The 19006-nt window shown below is 41.5% G+C and overlaps 2 protein-coding genes and 1 long non-coding RNA gene across 52 annotated transcripts in view; 1 reads left to right on the plus strand and 2 right to left on the minus strand.

Annotated features, from left to right (window-relative positions):
• TERB1 (telomere repeat binding bouquet formation protein 1) overlaps window positions 1–3369 on the minus strand; it is a 52059-nt gene extending 48690 nt beyond the window's left edge. For 13 of the 38 annotated variants that reach the window (XM_028841227.2, XM_028841222.2, XM_015126345.3 and 10 more), the window contains exon 1: window positions 2722–3295. In XM_028841227.2, the coding sequence (XP_028697060.2) occupies window positions 2722–2848 (127 nt within the window). In that variant the 5' untranslated portion in view covers window positions 2849–3295. Of the gene's footprint in view, window positions 1–2721 lie in introns of all 38 variants that reach the window. The other 25 variants (XM_028841224.2, XM_077984112.1, XM_077984099.1 and 22 more) reach the window with 11 other exon arrangements.
• On the plus strand, window positions 1005–3321 carry LOC144337621 (uncharacterized). Its single transcript, XR_013410986.1, has 3 exons — window positions 1005–1279; window positions 1902–2076; window positions 2452–3321. It is a non-coding gene; the product is annotated as an uncharacterized LOC144337621 (long non-coding RNA).
• Window positions 3370–4625: 1256 nt separating the features above from the next.
• NAE1 (NEDD8 activating enzyme E1 subunit 1) overlaps window positions 4626–19006 on the minus strand; it is a 29338-nt gene continuing 14957 nt past the window's right edge. For 12 of the 13 annotated variants that reach the window (XM_028840388.2, XM_028840387.2, XM_028840386.2 and 9 more), the window contains 11 exons: window positions 18871–18934; window positions 18476–18567; window positions 15713–15772; window positions 15489–15622; window positions 12685–12760; window positions 12364–12403; window positions 10977–11063; window positions 10507–10599; window positions 7594–7708; window positions 7459–7508; window positions 4626–4862 (listed from right to left, as the gene is read on the minus strand). In XM_028840388.2, coding sequence (XP_028696221.1) covers window positions 4753–4862; window positions 7459–7508; window positions 7594–7708; window positions 10507–10599; window positions 10977–11063; window positions 12364–12403; window positions 12685–12760; window positions 15489–15622; window positions 15713–15772; window positions 18476–18567; window positions 18871–18934 — 921 coding nt within the window. In that variant the 3' untranslated portion in view covers window positions 4626–4752. 13 annotated transcript variants of the gene reach the window in all.

The following is a 19006-nucleotide window of genomic DNA, read 5'->3' on the forward strand; positions in this document are numbered from 1 at the left end:
CCCAGGCTGTAGTGCAGTGGCATGATCTTGGCTCACTGCAGCTTCAAACTCCTAGGCTCAAGTGATCCTCCTGCCTCAGCATTCCGAGTAGGTGAGTCTACAGGCACACACCACCACACCCAGCTAATTTTTAAATATTTTTGTAGAGACAGGGGTTTTGCTGTGTTGCCCAGTCTCGTCTTGAATTCCTGGCTTCAAGAGATCCTCCCGTCTTGGCCTCCCAAAGTGCTGAGATTAGAGGCATGAGTCACCATGCCTGGCCCATTTTTTAACCTAAATATTACATTAAAATAGAAGTAGGTATGTTATAAGTCCACAAGATAGGATATTATTACAAGAATATTCACATTTACTAGAAATGTTCAATAGCAAAGAAAAATGCTTATGTTACAAAGTTAACCAAAAATAGCAAGACTCAATTTAATCTACAGTATGATCCAAAATAGAGGTAAACATAAAATAAGACTGGCTAGAAAGATGACATATTAACACTTGTCTTTAGCTGGTGGTTCTATGGGTTTTATCCCACCATTTTCTATTTTTCACAATTTTTATAATAATAACAGCTTTTAAAATTCAGTAAATGCCTATTGAAGGTAGGCTCTGTTCTTTACACCTTATGAATATTCTTTTTCGTCTCCACAATAACCTTATGAGGGAATTATAAGGATGAAGATACATGAGGAGAGGGCAAATAATTTGACTAACTTCAAATTGCTAGTAAGTGCCAGAGTTAAAATGGGAACCAAGAAAATTAGGCCAGGGCCTACACTCTTAACCACTCTTATACTGTCTCCTGTACATAAATACATATTGCTTTTCAACAAATGGGTTAAGATTTGGAAAAGATTACTAGATTTAAAAAAACGAACTCTTTAGAAAATGGAAAACTGTTATCATATATGGATGTTTTTGTTTCATGGACAACTTTAAGGACTATATCCTTAATTTTAATTATCCAATCTATTCTGCTTTTAATATAATTTTTAAGAGGGGTATGTATAATTTTTTTTTTTTTCCAGACAGTCTCACTCTGTTGCCCAGGCTGGAGTGCAGTGGTGTGATCTCAGCTCACTGCAACCTCCACCTCCCAGGTTCAAGCAATTCTCCTGTCTCCGCCTCCCGAGTGGCTGGAATTGCTGGAATTACAGGCACGCACCACCATGCCCGGCTAATTTTTGTAATTTTAGTAGAGACAGGGTTTCCCGATGTTGGCCAGGCTGGTCTCGAACTCCTGACCTCAGGTGTTCCACCCGCCTCGGCCTCCGAAAGTGCTGGGGTTACAGGCTGAGCCATCGTGCCCGGCCTATGAGGGGTAATGTATAACTTTTAAACCTAAATGCTTTGAAATTAAAACTGACCACTCACACTCTTTTCTCCCTTTGTTTTTATACTTTCTTCTTATAAATGGTTACTTTGCACAAAAAGAGTTTGCCAAGTACTTGGTAGCATTAACACAAGTCATCTATTTACTTGAGAAGTGCTTACAAACACCCATAGCAAAGGAAAAGTTATAACTTTCAAGGGATTGATAATCACAAAATTATATTTAAAATTATAAACAAGTATATTCTCAAGAACAAAAGCATCTGCCATATAAAGCAGATTATGAAGTGCTTTTAGTAATTTAGTGAATATATGTACTGTCACAAACAAGATTTCAAAATTCTTTACTGTATTCTCACAGGAAAAAAAGGATTTTTTTCTGGATGACAGAACCTCTCCCACTTACACGTTTCACTCAGCCCACTCCCCAAAACAGTAAACTCAAATTCAAATTGCAGTAAGAAAAGTAGCTGAATATTACTCGTTTACTTGATTTACAAAATGTATACCAAAAGCTTTTGAGGGGCCGGGCGTGGTGGCTCGCGCCTGTAATCCCAGCACTTTGGGAGGCCGAGGTGGGCGGAAGACTTCAGGCCAGGAGTTGGAGACCAGTCTGGCCAACACTGTGAAACCCCATCTCTACCAAGGAAAAGTACGAAAAGTAGCTGGGCGTGGTCACGCACCTGTAATCCCAGCTATTTAGGAGGCTGAAGTGGGAAGATCCCTTGAGCCCAGGAGATGAAGGTTACAGTGAGCCGACATCATGCCACTGCACTCCAACCTGGATGATGGAGGGAGACCCTGTCTCAAAATAAATAAATAAAGAGAAAGAATTTTTTTGAGACAGAGTCTGGCTCTGTCGCCCAGGCTGGAGTGCAATGGCGCCATCTCGGCTCACTGCAACCTCCGCCTCCCGGGTTCAAGCGACTCTCCTGCCTCAGCCTCCCGAGTAGCTGGGATTACAGGCGACTGCCACCACGCCAGGCCAAGAAAGCTTTTTGAAATCGAAATATTATCCCAATATATCAGAAAGATAAATGGCATCTTTTTGTGTAAGGCTGGCAAAGCTGATAATCCCACCACTAAATTGTTGTCAGCTGATACCCAGCTTGCACTTATATACAGCGAAAATACCCTCTAAAGAAGACGCAAGAGAGAAACGGCAAATTTGTTTTCGATCGTTTAAACGGGTCAAGAGAACAGTCATTCAGATCCCAGAAAACGTACTGTGGGTACCCGGAGTCAGCTGGCTCTGCAATATGATACCCCCGAGCCCAGAGCATAAATCCTCAAGGCCTCCTCCCGGGTTCCACAGGTAACAGACACGTAACCTTTCTAAGGCGGTGGCGCTCACCCCGCCCGGCTTCCTGCCCCTTCAGCCCGCGGCCGGCTCACCTACAGAGTTGGAGGAATTCCTTGTGCAGAGGTTAGGTGGCCCCTCCAGGCTCCTCTCTGACCGCGGCTCGCAAGTCCTGCGCGGGAGCAGGGCACTGGTGAGCGGCGCGGGCCGCTCGAGAGCCATCAGCCCCCTCAGCAGGCCCTCCCCGTTCAGGTGCTGTGGGACATGCCGCCTGGCCCTGGCTCTGAGAAAAGACCTCAACGGTGGGTCCCACCCTCTCCACACATCAAAGTCACCAGGGGAGGCGCCTGGGGACTCAGAAGTGAAATAGGGGCGAATACTGCCAGGCTCTACACGCCTCTAAATGGTTCGTGATAACTGTCTCTTCCCGCCAAAGGCTGTGGGGACTACAGCTGGGGCCTGGCACCTACTCATAAAGGCCCCGTTCCCCCAACTCGACTCTTCTCACGTGAGCTAAGAAGGGCCTGACGGGACGGTAAGACATCCTGGCCGGCCCAACCCGCCTTCCACAGGCGCCAACATACGGAGTTTCCAAGCGCAGTAAGGCAGGGCCCCAACACGCGGGAGCGAAGGCCGTGGCGTCTACCCTCAAGCGGGGGCTTCCTCCCTTTCTTCATCACCGCCCACCTGCCACGACGCTCGCTAGGGTTTCCCGCCCAGCAGTCCAGGCCCACGTCCGTGGGAGGGACTTCCGGCCGGCACGCCCACTGCCCCTGCACGGAGCCTTAACGCTTCCGCGGGTGCCCCAGATTGCCAAGGGGAATAGGGTGGCCGGTGTCCTGGATGCAAGATTTTTAAGAAAGCTACAATTTGAAAGAGAAATCTAAGCTTACCGCCCCCGGTTTTTAGGGTTTTTACCTCAGAGGAGCATTAGCCCCAAAATTAGGGGACTGTGCACGTGGTTGACGAGGCCTGGCTATGGGACAGTAAACGCGAGGCACGGGGCGGCGAAGCCCCACCTCCCTTCCACCTGGCATCTGTGCTGTGCACTGTGCGTTCTCCCTTTTGTTGGGCACCTCGCTAATGGTCACTGCAGCCCACAGAGGCAGCCAGGCCACCACCTCACCGGGGGACTTCCGGAGTTCGGTCCAGGCGGACTTATCTGCACCTGGACCAAAGGATCAGAGTGGGGCCGAGGCCTAGGCCTGTCCCTTGCCTCTTCCGCCGTAAAATGCAGCCCATGGGACTGCCAGGCGATGAAGGCGAGGGGAAGGTCCCCGATACAGTGAAGAACAGCCAAAGAATGGCTGACACATTAGGGTGTGGAAAACCAAGTCCCTGTAAGGTACCCTAGCATATCTAACAAGTTCTCAGGAGACGCTGGCCTCAGAGACAGCTGCAGCAGGTTAGTGGCCTTAGATATTAAGAGTCATGAACCACGGACCACGTTCCTCAGCCCTAAGTATTAATACATCAAGTCAAAAACCGGGCACTGCCCCTACTTCTGGATTCTGGATTTCCACTCCGTTTGCATCTACTACTTCCTTTTTTTGCCCTCTAAAATGCTGGTGAATGCTATTAATCCCATGTGACTAAATTTAAGAGTATATATGAGTGGAATGACCCCATAAAATTTCAAGAAGTAGGTTAGGCAGCCAAAACTTTAGTTAAGATAACACTACATACAAGGGGATGGTCTTGTTTTCTGGGAAAACTACATATCCAGAAATAATTTCTTTTTAAATTCTATTCGTTTTAACAAATGATGATGGTCCTAAAATGTCCATAGCTAACATCTGCACATGGCTTAAATTAATTATTGAAGATGGTAAGAAAAAAAAATTTTTTAACTATCTCTAATAAAGCACAAGGATAATCTATGACAAGTAACTTTGAAATAGCAAGCCAATATTGATGCTCAATGAGAAATGGATAGGATTCATTTTCTAGGAAAATGACTGTCTCCTTTCCCCTCCCCACAAAGAACAAGACTACATTATTACAAATGAGAAAAATGTTTATTAAGAAAACAATTTAGCAGCTCTCCTTTAGAATTTTACAGACTAAAGCACAACCCGAAGGCAATTACAGTTTCAATCATTAACACACCACCTAAGGTGCTTACTCTACAACTGGAAAGTTGCTGAAGTTTGTGACATGCCACTGTAAATGTAAGTATTATTAAAAATTACAAATTGTTTGGTGATTATTTTGATGACCTCTTGAGCAGCAGCTCCTGAAAGGAAAAAAGAGAAAAGCAAATCTCTGAAAAGAGTAAACTTCAAGAGTTATATAAAAATACTCAATTCTGTAAAGAAATCTTCCCTTTTCAAAAGCAAAGGTTCGTTTGAAAGTGATCCAAAACAGATGCAGTTAGCTTACTGAGTCATATCAACATAAAAGCCTGTAATTCTTTTTGTTATTAAAGGAAATCTAAGCAGTAGTGTGGTTGACCAAACTTTAAAGACTACACACAGGCATAAAAGATTGTCTCAAAGGACATCCTACTGCTGCATTTGAATTTTACCTTGTATCTGTTTTATAATAAAAAAGGAGAAAGGTGTATTTGTTCTGAATGCATTTGTAATTTAGGAAGGATCTATATTAAATATCGCCAGACTGCTATATTTACTCAAAACAAAAAAACTACTAAGAAAAAAGTTGTGCATCTTCTATAACCTGAAGATTCCTCTCTCCCAAATATTCATGGACTGGATAGAATTTTTCCTTTTTTTTTTTTTAGACGAGTCTCACTCTGTCGCCCAGGCTGGAGTGCAGTGGCATGATCTTGGCTCACTGCAACCTCCTCCCAGGTTCAAATGATTCTCTTGCCTCAGCCTCCTGAGTAGCTGGGATTACAGGCACCTGCCACCACACCTGGCTAATTATTTTTGCATTTTTAGTAGAGATGGGGTTTCACCATGTTGGCCAGGGTGGTTTCAAACTCCTGACCTCAAGTGATGCGCCCACTTCAGCCTCCCAAAGCGGAGGCCTTACAGGCATTAGCCACTGCACTCGGCCAACTGCATAGAATTTGAGACTACTGTGCACCAAATACTGTTCTAGGCAGTAGGGTTACAGTAAGGAAAAAAGACAGAAAGAGAGAGATAATTTACAAATAAATAGAATGTGTAGTATGTCAACTGACCATAGGTGCTAAGGAGAAAAAGCAAATAAGGGGGATATAAATACAAGAGGAGGGGTTCGTCTTTTAAATAGGGGAGTGAGTGATGGCATCACAGAGAAGACAGCATTTGAATAAAACCTGAAGGAAGTGAAGGGATATAATGGCACTGTGCAAAATGATTACAGAATGCATAGAAGTAAAAAACAAAAACACAAACACAAAAAACCTTCAATTTATACTTTTTTCTGCTATTGGCAAGTCATCCAGTCCATCTATCCGGCTATACCTCTTCTTAGATTCTGGACTGAATCTGAATAAATAATAATTTGCCCTTTTCTGTGAATTGGCAGTTAACTTTGCTATTTTGGCACAAGAGACTACTTGGTTTTAGTTTAAAATAAATTATTCCGAATCAAGCTTTATTTTGGATTTGCTTAGAAAATCGTTTTCTTAGGTCTATATGATTCATTCACATTTTGAACACTTCAAATATTAATCAAACCTAAATCTGCCTTTAAAACATTCAACATCTAGAAGGAAAATGCCACAAGCAAATAGCTCATATTTTTTTGAGGGGTGTTACAGACTGAATGGTTCGTTTCCCCCTCAAATTCATGTTGAAATCCTAACCCCCAGTGTAATTGTATGAGGATAGGGCTTTTGGTAGGTGATTAGGTCAAGAGCGTAAACCTTCATGAATAGGATTAGTGACCTAATAAGAGACCCCAGAGACTTCTCTTGCCATTTTTTTTTCACCATGTGAGAACACAGAAGAGAGAGCTGTCTATGAACCAGGAAATGGGTGCTCACCAGACCTGACCATGCTGGCACCCTGATCCCAGACTTCTAGCCTCCAGAACTCTGTGACACATTTTTGTTGTTTATAAGTCTATGATATTCTGTTACAGCAGCCCAAAGTGACTAAGACAAGGGGGAAGTAGAGTGAGGGAGGGAAGTAAGGGAGCTTCTATGAAAGACATGTCATTTTTGAGTTGGGTCTTGTGGAACATGTAGGTTTTGGACATGCAGAAAAACATATTTTTAAGGCAAATAGGTCCAGAGGAGCAAAGATCTAGGAGCAGGAAATCAAAGGGCATGCCTGGGGGGAAAGCAAGTAATATGATAAAATCAAGGCTAGAAAGGCTGAGTGGAACTAAAACACAGGGATTTTTAACATCAAGCCAAGGTCCCTGGACTTGCTTGAAGGACTGTCGTAGAGTGTATGTGTATTGGTGGGGCAGGCGGTTAGTAAAAGGACACAATCAGAGCTATGCTTTAGAGGGATTAATGACTCTTAAGGAGTTTAAGTTGGATGGCAGTGGGAGAGATGGAAGGCAGGGAGACCAGTATAGAGGCAACTGAATAAGTATCCTAACCTGGGCAACATAGTGGAGCCCTGTCTCTACAAAAAATTGAAAAATTAGTCAGGCTCGCTGGCACATGCCTGTAGTCCCAGCTATTCAGGAGGCAGAGGCGAGAGATCACTTGAGCCCAGGAGTTGAGGTTGCAGCGAGCTATGATGGCATCAATACACTCCAACCTGGGCAAAAGAGTGAGACTGTGTCTCAAAAAAAAAAAAAAAAAGAAATATAACATCCTGCTTCACTGACCTCCCTAATTGAAATAGCTAGACGACACAACTTCGTATTAAAATAGTAACTGTACTACGTAACAACAGGTGAGTCTTCTCATATATGGAACTCACCCCCCAAGAACGCAGCAATGGTATGTGGCTCAGCGGCTCCATATCGGCAACTAGAGGAGATCACAGAGACATGAATTTTGATTAGCCTTACGACAGGTGTGGAATCATCTCCTAGATACCCTAAAAAATACTCACAATTCATGGACATAATCATCTTTCACCATTACAGATAAACCATATTCCTGAAGGAAGCCAGTGAGACAAGACTTCAACTTTCCTATATCTTCTTCAACTTGATAGTTAGATACCCCTAAAAATAAAAGTTAGTTTTCATTAAAATAAATGTGATCAAAAATTAATGGCCAACTCCTTTATTTAATCTAGTTTCAGATATTCTAGTCAAAATATGTATGAAACTGAAGAACAAAAATAACAAAGTATGAGACCAATATTTGCAAATATCACAAACCTATAATCAGAGACCAACTAAAACCTAGTAAAAATTTGAATTTAATTAAATCTTTGTTAATTGCATCATACTCACTGTCTAGAAGAGCATCTGGCACACAGTGCTTAATAATTATTTGATAGAAGAACTTAATGAATGAGAAAGTAATGTCCTACTTATACGCTTTATAAAAGTTATTCTCCAATTCTAAAAGACTAAATGATAAATGACACTGAGGACATAAAGCTATTAATAATAGGTAACTTTTTTTTTTTCTTTTGAGAGAGAGTCTTGCTGTCACCTAGGCTAAAGTGCAGTGGTGCAGTCTCGGCTCACCGCAACCTCTGCCTCCCGGGTTCAAATGATTCTCATGCCTCAGCCTCCCAAGAAGCTGGGACTACAGGAGTGCGCCACCACACAGCTAATTTTTTCTATTTTTAGTTTCAGTGTTTGCTACACTGGTCTCGAACTCCTGGCCTCAAGTGATCCACCCACCTTGGCCTCCCAAAGTGCTGGGATTACAGGCATGAGCCACCATGCCTCGCCAATAATAGGTCACATTTATTGAGCATTAACAGATGCTGGACACTGTTCGAAGGACCTTATATATATATATATTAATTGAATGCTCAAAACAGTCCTATGAAGTAGATATCGTTATCTCCATTCATAGAAGAGAAAACTAAGGCACAGAAAGATTAAGTTACTTAGCGCATAAGTGATGCTGTATGACTTCCAACCTAGGTCATAAAAAGCCCTGTAACTTCCACTTGGGTTTTTTCAAATGGTAACTGCAGAAGCCAACTGACATGCTAAAAGGAAGTCCAAGCTAGCCACCTGAAGAGAGATACCTGACCAGCCCCCAGCTATTCCCACTGTTCTGACTAAGGGGCTAGTTACATGAGTAAAAATGTCTTCTTGCATGTCTAACTCAGTCAGTTAAGGCTTCAGAATGACTCCACCCCCAGGCATCAAGCAACTGCATGCCTCCTCAAGGAGAACTGCCTGAAACCAGGCAATCCACAAAATCAACACTATTTATTGTTTTAAACCACTAAGTTTTGAAGTGGTTTGTTATGCAATAGATAACTGAAATAAATTCTAATCAAATAATACAAATAAAGCAATACATATTTGGTGTTTATTCTTTTTTGTTTCTTCTAGTTACCTTGCTCATGAGGGCTATAAACTCTGGGCCAGGCACAGTGGCTCATGCCTGTAATCCCTGCACTTTGGGAGGCCAAGGCAGGAGGATCACTTGAGGTCAGGAGTTCAAGACCAGCCTGGCTAACATGTGAAACCCTGTCTCTACTAAAAATACAAAAATTAGCCAGGCGAGGTGGTGGGCGCCTATAATCCCAGCACTCAGGAGGCTGAGGCAGGAAAATTGTTTAAACCCAGGAGGCGGAGGCTGCAGTGAGCTGAGATCCCATCACTGCACTCCAGCCTGGGCAACAGAGAGAGACTCCATCTCAGGGAAAAAAAAAAAAAAAAAAAAAAAGACTATAAACTCTGGAGACACACTGCATCAGATGGAGCAGCAGGTTTTATGATACTCCTAGAATGTGTTGCTATGCAATAATCCTGCACAATTAAAATTATCATCCGAAGAGAAATATTCTGAGCAACCTCAGATCTTTGAGATTATGCCAATTCTCCAGTGACTACATTCACTGAAGAGAAAAAGTAGATACTAAACAAACAAATTCCTACATCTTCAGAGTTCTTGAGTTCAGAAATTACTAGCATACTAGTCTCACCACGGTCACCCAGGCTGGAGTGCAGTGGCACAATCACAACTCACTGTAGCCCCAACTTCCCAGGCTCAGGTGATCCTCCCACCTCACCCTCCCGAGTAGCTGAGTCTACAAGTGCACACCACCATGTCTGGCTAATTTTTTGTATCTTCAGTAGAGATGGGGTTCCACCATGTTGCCCATGCTGGTCTCCAACTCCTGGGCTCAAGCAATCCGCCTGAGATCAGTCTCCCAAAGTGCTGGCATTACAGGTGTAAGCCACCATACTATGCCTGGCCAGCATATTTCTCATGGCTTTCCTATTCCACTAAATTAAACTCAGTGCGAGTCTTAGTAGCAAACTATGGAGAATGACAGAAAAAAGTTTTCTTCTATATATATATTCAACCAACATCCCCCTATAATAGTTTAGAATCGAACACTATTTTGCAAATAAACTTAAAAAACAAAAGGTGGCCGGGCGCGGTGGCTCACGCCTGTAATCCCAGCACTTTGGGAGGCCAAGACGGGCGGATCACGAGGTCAGGAGATCGAGACCATCCTGGCTAACACGGTGAAACCCTGTCTCTACTAAAAAATACAAAAAACTAGCCGGGCGAGGTGGCGGGCGCCTATAGTCCCAGCTACTCGGGAGGCTGAGGCAGGAGAATGGCGTGAACCCGGGAGGCAGAGCTTGCAGTGAGCTGAGATCCGGCCACTGCACTCCAGCCTGGGTGACAGAGCGAGACTCCGTCTCAAAAAAAAAAAAAAAAAAAGGTATTTCCTCACTGGGGAACGTTTAGGGTGTAATCTGTTTACAATGTGAAATTCAAGCAACACTATTATAAATACCCTGAGAACACTTTCATTTTAAATGTTTTATTGAAGATTTATTATATCTGGTAATTCAATTGCTATTCTTACCTGGATATCTACCATGTTGTTTATGAAATCTATCAACAGCCCGTAACATTAAGTACAACACTATTTCATTATCTGGATTGTCCATGCTAGAAACTGAAAGGAAAAAAAATTCAGTTTAATTTGATTAATTTGCAATATAATAAATAATAAAGGGCTGAATTTACTATATACTTGAGTTTCAGGACTATTAGTTGGAGTCACACAATCTCTACTAAAGTAGTAACATACTGACTTTAACTCATACATATCATACAATGGACTCTGTGACCTAAATATGACTTTATACATACATTAAGTTTCATATAATATATACATAAATTATAATTACTTAGATAAGCTTAGAATAAAATTAGAATATGAATATTTACATTCTCTTTTATATCATCACCATATACTCAACACTATTTTACGCAAAATATTTATATCGTTTAATTAAAATTAACCTAGAATCAGAAGGCTATTATACTTACTAATTTCATCCTTGTTAATTGTATCCAAACCATATTCTTCTGCTAAGGATCGACATCTTACCACTCGAAGAAATGCAGAATTGCTGCCTGAACAGAAGAAAGATATTCTGGAAGTAATGACTGTGACAGGTGAATATTATGAATCACAGGTGACTTTAAGAACAGAGAATTATGTGTATACCTTTCTCAGACATGAGAATGTGAAGAAATGTTTTCTCCTTGGCTCTAATAGCAGAGAAAGCACTAGAACACAAATCACCTTAAATTCACATCCCTGGCACTACAAACAGTTCAGAAGCGAGTAAGGTGATGGCCTCTCTGAACCTCAGTTTTCAAGCGTAAAATGGGGATGATACTGTTTACCTTTGAGAATTGTTCTATAGATTAAATGTGACACCTTGTATAAAGTGCATCTCTAGCACAATGCCTGATATGGCTCTACCAATAATAGTTTTCATCATTATTATGGATAAGTAGTCCTAAAAGAGAGAGGTTTATGAATTGTACTCTTGATATATGTAATGACTTTTTTTAAGCTTTGTATTATTGAAATTTCCAAAAATGCCCCAAAGTAGAAGAGAATAATAAATGTTCAAGTACCTAGCATCAAACTTTCGATCTAGCAGTATATAATCTAATACAACAAATGCTAATTCAAGATTAGTCTAATAGAACAAACAAGGTGCAAGATTAGTTGTGGCAGAAAACATTAAAACTGAGCCTAAACAGACATTGTGGAGAAGTCATAAAATGGAAAGCTTGGATAAATCTATTTTAAGGATGGGGAGCTTGCAAAATATAAACTTCCACAGGACGTAGGAGCAGTAGCTACAGGGAGAAATCTTCAGATGGCATGCACAACAGATTGAGTATTTTGAAACTGACTCTTAAATAAAAGAAAATGCTTTTGGCCTACTGAGGAGTTACTGAGAGACTCCTACGAACCTAACCACTCTGAAACTAGATGGCAAAATTCTTAACTCCATTACAGTCATTTAACACAGATCAAAATGAGTATTTAAACCAATATTGTCAATGTACACGTGACTCAAGATTTCATACCCAAAGTCTTCAGACAAAAAAATTTCCTAAATTAGTTAACATTTAAAACCTGAAAATACTGTATTAATGGCAATTTTCAATTAACTGACCATCATGCCTTTTTAGCATTGCCACAGATAAACATGCTCTACCTCTGATTCAGTCTTAAAATACTCTCCATTTATTATGGGAGGGGAAAAAAAAAAAAAAAAACCTTACCCAGTAATTATCTATATCACTGAGGCCATGGAACACTTAAAATTTCAACCATTCAAAATACCTGGGAACATTCCCTGTGGCACATTTCCATCAAGCAAAATAAGGAAATTAATTCAAGGGGACTTACAGAGTAATTTTAATTCTTTCTCTGAAATGGACTCTGGTGCCTGTAAAGAGATAAATACAGATTCTGTTCCAGTTTAAAAGACAAGATTAACAAAGGGTGCGGCACAAAGCCAATCACTGTGAGATGGGGAGGCTTTCTCCAAGAGCTGGGAGAGCACTTTAAAAATATCTTGTTTCCTTATCACAAGCTCTCCCATTAGGCAGGCAAACGAGAGCTCCCCCTAAATAAGCAGAGCTAGTGCCACACCCTCTGTCTCTAAACCCTTTCTGGCTGGAGTTATGTGCTCAGGCCTGTATGGGCACAGTGTGCCCAGCAGCTTACCTGGCCAATGGACTGCAGCAATTTGGCAACATGATTACCCACAGCAGCAGCATCCTTCTTTGCTTTTTCACGGTAACTGAAAAAGAACAAAAAGCAATTATTAACAAATTTTTAAATTAGCAAAATTTAAATTGTTCCCATGAACAAAAAATTTATTTCCTTTTCATGAAAAAACACAGGCCTGACAATGTATGAAATGTGAAAATGCCAGGGAAATGCTATCAACAGCATCTATGAGTAGCTGGGAATCTTTCCAGTGTTAGTGACAGACTCTCAGTGCCCACTAAAACCCAGGGTCCCTCTAACAGCACCCAACTTAAAAACTGCCCTCCTAGAGGGATCTATGATTTAGGCTCTGTGACAGAGGACCTAAAAAATACGTTACTGAAGAACATGACTTATCTCCTGGAAGTCAAGTCCAAGGAAAGTTAAATACATTAAAACTGTTCATCTCCAATGTAAAACTTTTGTTTTTGTTTTTTGAGACAGGATCTCGCTCTGCCGCCCAGGCTGGAGTGCAGTGGTGCAATCCTGGCTCAATGCAGCCTCAACTTCCCACACTCATATGATCCTCCCACCTCAGTCTCCCAAGTAGCTGGAAATTCAGGCGCACGCTACCACACCCGACTAATTTTTGTCTTTTTGTACAGACGGAGTTTCACCATGTTGCCCAGGCTGGTCTCGAACTCCTGGGTTCAAGTGATTTAAAAACTGAAAATACTGTATTCATGACAATTTTCAATTAACTGACCTTCATACTTTTTTAGCATTGCCACAGATAAACATGCTGTACCTCTGATTGTTTTAAAATACTCCCCATTTATTATGAGAGGAAAAAAAAACCCTTATCCAATAATTATCTATACTACTGAGACCATGGAAAATGTAAAATTTCAATCATTTAAAATACCTGTGAACATCCCCTGTGGCACATTTCACCATCTGCTTTGGCCTCCCAAAGTGCTGGGAATACAGGTGTGAGCCCCTGCACCCGGCCATAAAACTTCTTTAGGTCTATTTACCTTTCACCCTCTAAAAATCATTAGTGTTCAGGCTGACTACCTCTCATGTAGTCAGCCTGAACACTAATTTCTACCCTCAATTGACCTTCCCCAAGTTTTAAGTAGTTGAACTCTTAGGCTAGGACAACAAACCAAGATTCTTTCAATGGTGACATGATAAAGAGTGAAATCTGTCTGGGGAACAGAGATCATCTCTATGTGACATTACTTGGCCCCCAAAGAAACCAAGCCAGCAGACCTGGATTCTTTGCACCATGCCCTAACTATATGAGGGTAATATTCATTGAGATCCATCCCTATGATAGTCTATCTGGGCTCAGGCTAGTGATACCTGGATAGCAAGGTGTCTAGTTATAGACTATAAATTATGAAACATTAAGATAAAAAATTCATCAAACACGTCATGGTTTTAAGTTACAAATAGAAGGCAGTATAGGGCCATGGCTAAGAATACAGGCTCTGGTACTGGGTTTTCTGGGGTTCAAATCTTGGTTCTGCCATTTACCAGCTATCTGATCTTGTATAAGTAACCTTTTCAATACCTTAGTTTCTTCAAGTGTAAAATGGGGACAATAACAGTATCTCTCTCTAAGGTTGTTGTGAACCTTGTGTGTATATTAAATTACTTAATACACATAGTTCATAGCACAGAGTTAAGTGACCAAATATTAAGTTTATCATGAGGTAGGGAAAAAAAAACAACTCTGCCTCCTAGGGATATGTGGTAATTCTGTATTTCCCACTCAACTTTGCTTTGAGCCTAAAAAGAATCATCCCTAAGTTGTTTTTTTTTTTTTGAGGTGGAATTTTGCTGTCGCCAGGCTGGAGTGCAGTGGTGCGATCTCGGCTCACTGCAACCTCCACCTCCTGGGTTCAAGCGATTCCCCTGCCTCAGCCTCCCGAATAGCTGGGACTACAGGCATGCACCACCACGCCTGGCTAATTTTTTGTATTTTTTTTTAGTAGAGACAGGGTTTCACCATGTTGGCCAGGATGGTCTTGATCTCCTGACCTCATGATCCACCCGCCCGGCCTAAGTTTCTTTTTTTTTTTTTTTTGAGACAGAGTCTCACTTTGTTACCCAGGTTGGAGTGCAGTGACATGATCTCGGCTCACTGCAAGCTCCACCTCCCAGGTTCACGCTATTCTCCTGCCTCAGCCTCCCAAGTAGCTGGGACTACAGGCGCCCGCCACCACTCCCGGCTAATTTTTTTGGATTTTTAGTAGAGACGGGTTTTCCCGTGTTAGCCAGGATAGTCTTAATCTCCTGACCTTGTGATCCGCCCACCTCAGCCTCCCAAAGTGCTGGGATTACAGGCATGAGCCACTGCGCCCAGCCTGGCCTAAGTTCTTTAGCTTATTTTTACTTACTTATTTATTTGAAACAGGGTCTTGCTCTGTCACCCAGGCTGAAGTGAAGTGGCATGATCATGGCTCACTGCAGCCTCAAACTCCTGAGCTCAAGAGATCCTTCTGCCTCAGCCTCCCGAGTAGTTGAGATTAAAGGCACATGCTACCATGCCCACCTAATTTTTCAATTTGTAGAGACGGAAGTCTCACTGTTGCCCAGGATGGTCTCAAACTCCTGGACTCAAGCAATTCTCCCACCTTGGCCTCCCAAAGTGTTGGGATTACAGGCATGAGCCACTACAGCTGGCCTAGTTTATTTATAAGCAATGAGGTTATAATAAACTTTCATTTGATTTCTGATAGGATGATAAAATGTTTATCTCTAATATAATCAGACTTTGTATACTACATAGTTTGAAAACAGTGACATACACGTTTTGCAGTTTTATATATTTGCCTGAATCTGCAATCATATCAGGGATTGTGCCTCGAACAGGTAAATTTCCTTGACCCTCTTTGGCCACAAATTCCTTTAAGGCACGAGCTAAAATCCAAAATGATGGAGTCTAAAAGAATAAGAAAAAATTAACATTAAGCGGCGTTTTACTTTGACCCAAAGGTTTAGACAGCAATGTTTTTACTTTTGTTGTTGTTACCTGTTTGGTGATATTTATGCAGCGATCATCATTAAATATATCTTCAATACTGCTTGGGATCTAACAAAGGAACATGAAACATTTACTTACACAGTATTAAGAATTTGCCCATCTTTATTTTCAGTGCTATTTCTTCAGATATATTCTTTGAATTCTCAAATTGTAATCAAATACAAACTTCTGATTTGTTTACAATTTTATTTAGAATCAGTACCATATGAAGATTTGATGGGGAAAGAAAGAATGGAAGAAAGACCTCTCCTGCCCACTGTTGCTAGCATTTAATACCTATTCTCTTATACCATAAATGGGGTAAAGAAGGGGCCCCAGTAAATGATTTTATATAGTTAAATCTGAAGACAAAATAGATTATAGACTTGTAGTATTCCATGATTTTCCATCTTGTCAAAAATTGGAAACCCTTGCACCCTAATTAGTGACCACTGAGACAACCACTCTGAAAAACACTAAAACTATAAAGTAATTTTATTGCTAGCAAAATCTTCATACATTAATCAAGAGTATAAAGCCAAGCACGATGGCTCGCACCTATAATCCCAGCATTTAGGAGGCCAAGGTGCGAGGGTCACTTGAGGCCAGGAGTTCGAGATCAACCTAAACAAAACAGGGAGACCCTGCCTATACAAAATGTAAAAGTAAATTAGCTAGGCATGGTGGCACATGCTTGTGGTCCCAGCTACTTGGGAGGCTGAGGTGGGAGGATCACTTGAACCCAGGAGGTCAAGGCTGCAGTGAGCAGTCATTGCATCACTGCACTCTACCCTGGGCAACAATGTGAGACCCTGTCTCAAAAAAAAAAAAAAAAGTATACAAATCATAGGCTTTAATTCTACTGTTGCGTGGAAAAATGAAATGTCTCAGTGGTACCTCCTAACTGGTCTCTCTGCTTCCATTCCCAGTCCCCTCAATTCTGTTCTCCTCACCAAAGCCAGAATGGTCTTTTAGAATATAAAGCAGCTCACTCCACTTCCCTGATCGAAATGCTTAAATAGCCTGCAAGACCTTTATGATCTGGTCCTTTCTGCCTCTCCAAACTCAAATCCTTCCTACCACTTTCCCCCCTTTTTCACTTCATTCCAATCACACTGTGCTAGAGATGACTTGCTTACTGATGCTTGAACAAAAGTCAAGCTTCCTCCCACTTCTTTGCACATGTACTTCCTCCAACTGAAAAGCTCTTCCCCCAGACCTCTGCATGTCACTTCACTCAGGCTTCTGCTTAAACGTCTCTTGGAAAGTCTCCCTGGCTCCCTATCTAAAATTGTCTCTCAACCCCAGATTCCCTTGTCCCCAACATGCTCTCTGCCCCTTTGTTCTGCTGTAATTTTGTTCATAGCACCTGGTGCATTTTTATCTGTTTATTTAACTTACTGTCCCCCAACTATTGAACCTTTTCTTTTCAACTGTGGTTTTATATTCAGTGAAATACAGAGATTTTAAATGTCCAACTCAATGCATTTTGATAACTATATATACATATTTTTAACCATAACCCCAATTAAAACAGAAAATTTTCATCACCCCAGAAAAGTGATTCACAAAGCACATACTTTTATGGACACAGGGTCTCATATCATTGCCTAGGCTGCAATGCAGTGGCACAATCATGGCTCACTGCAGCCTCAACCTCCAGGGCTCAAGCGATCCTCCCACCATCTTAGGGTTCAGAGTAGCTGAGACTATAGGTGCATGCCACCACACCCATCTAATTTTTAAATTTTTTGTATAGACCGTATCTCCCTGTGTTGTTCAGGCTGGTCTTGAACTGGGCTCAAGCAATTTTTCTGCCCTGGCCTCCCAAAGTGTCGGGATTACAGGTGTGAGCCACCACACCTGGCCGGCAACCACTTTTTTTTTTTTTTTTTTTTTTTGAGACAGAGTCTCACTCTTGTTGCCCAGGCTGGAGTACACTGGCAAGATCTCAGCTCACTGCAACCTGTCTCCCAAGTAGCTGGGATTACAGGTGCCCACCACCATGCCCAGCTAATTTTTTGTATTTTTAGTAGAGATGGGGTTTCACTATGTTGGCCAGGCTGGTCTTGGACTCCTGACCTCATGTGATCTGCCCTCCTCGGCCTCCCAAACGTGTTGGGATTACAGGTGTGAGCCACCACGCCTGGCCCCAGCCAGCGCACACTTTTAATCACTAAGCAATGCTGCCTTGTTGTCTCCAAAAAGTTGGTAATAATATCTTACGTGCCTTCCTAACTTGAAAGGCAGCATATTTGCTGTTTTAAGTTGCAAGAAAATTCTAACTTAAACTACCAGGTGTTATTCCAAAGCTCCCCAAAAACTTCAATGGTCATACTTCAACAACTAAGCCATAACAAAACCAAAGGCACCTGAGGCGGAGTCTTACTCTGTTGCCCAGGCTGGAGTGCAGTGGTGTAATCTTGGGTCACTGTAACGTCTGCCTCCTGGGTTCAAGTGATTCTCCTGCCTCAGCCTCCCGAGTAGCTGGGGTTACAGGTATGTTCCACCATGCCCGGCTAATTTTTGTATTTTTAGTAGAGACGCGGTTTCGCTATGTTGGCCAGGCTCGTCTCAAACTCCTGATCTCAGGTGGTCCGCCCGCCTCAGCCTCCCAAAGTGCTAGGATGAACCACCATGCCCGGCCCTGTATTTATTTCTAACTATACATTTAGAAAACATGAACTTAAATCATTGTAATCAACCATTTAATAGTGAAGGACTCTAGAAAACACCTTGTTCATGTGAATTCCTCAGCAACTCTTTCATTACCTGAGTTGTATTTAGTGCTGTGTTCACATTTTTAATGGCTTCTTCAAAATTCTCTTCATCTTCTGGAGCCCCATTTTCATTCTTTAGAATTCCTATTTTAATGGGAAATTGTTAGCAAACAACAGCCCTTTTCTTTTCACTCTTCTGTTCCCCCATTATAAAAATAACCTTGTCAGATTCTGCAGAATATTGAATCTTAAGAAGAAATATGGCTTATCATTAGTCCTTAAAACTATACAAGGCGTGGCTTCTTAACTTCTCCAGAGGGAAAGTGAAATAAAAGCTCATGATGATATCATCTGACAAAGGTGTCAACAGAAATCCAATAAGCACTTGCCTCTAGCAATTTGCTTTTCAAGCTTTATATAGTATTTAATCATATCCCATAATATTACCTTGTCTAATCAAATCTCTGAAGTCTTCTTTTTCTTTATATGTTTTGGGTATTCGTCCATTTGTCTAAATTGGTTAAAAATTTTAAAAATCTAGTTATTAAAAACTCAAAATACAGAAATTGAAAGTCTACAGTGT

Source organism: Macaca mulatta, chromosome 20 (genome assembly GCF_049350105.2).
Source record: "Macaca mulatta isolate MMU2019108-1 chromosome 20, T2T-MMU8v2.0, whole genome shotgun sequence".
Taxonomy (NCBI): domain Eukaryota; kingdom Metazoa; phylum Chordata; class Mammalia; order Primates; family Cercopithecidae; genus Macaca; species Macaca mulatta.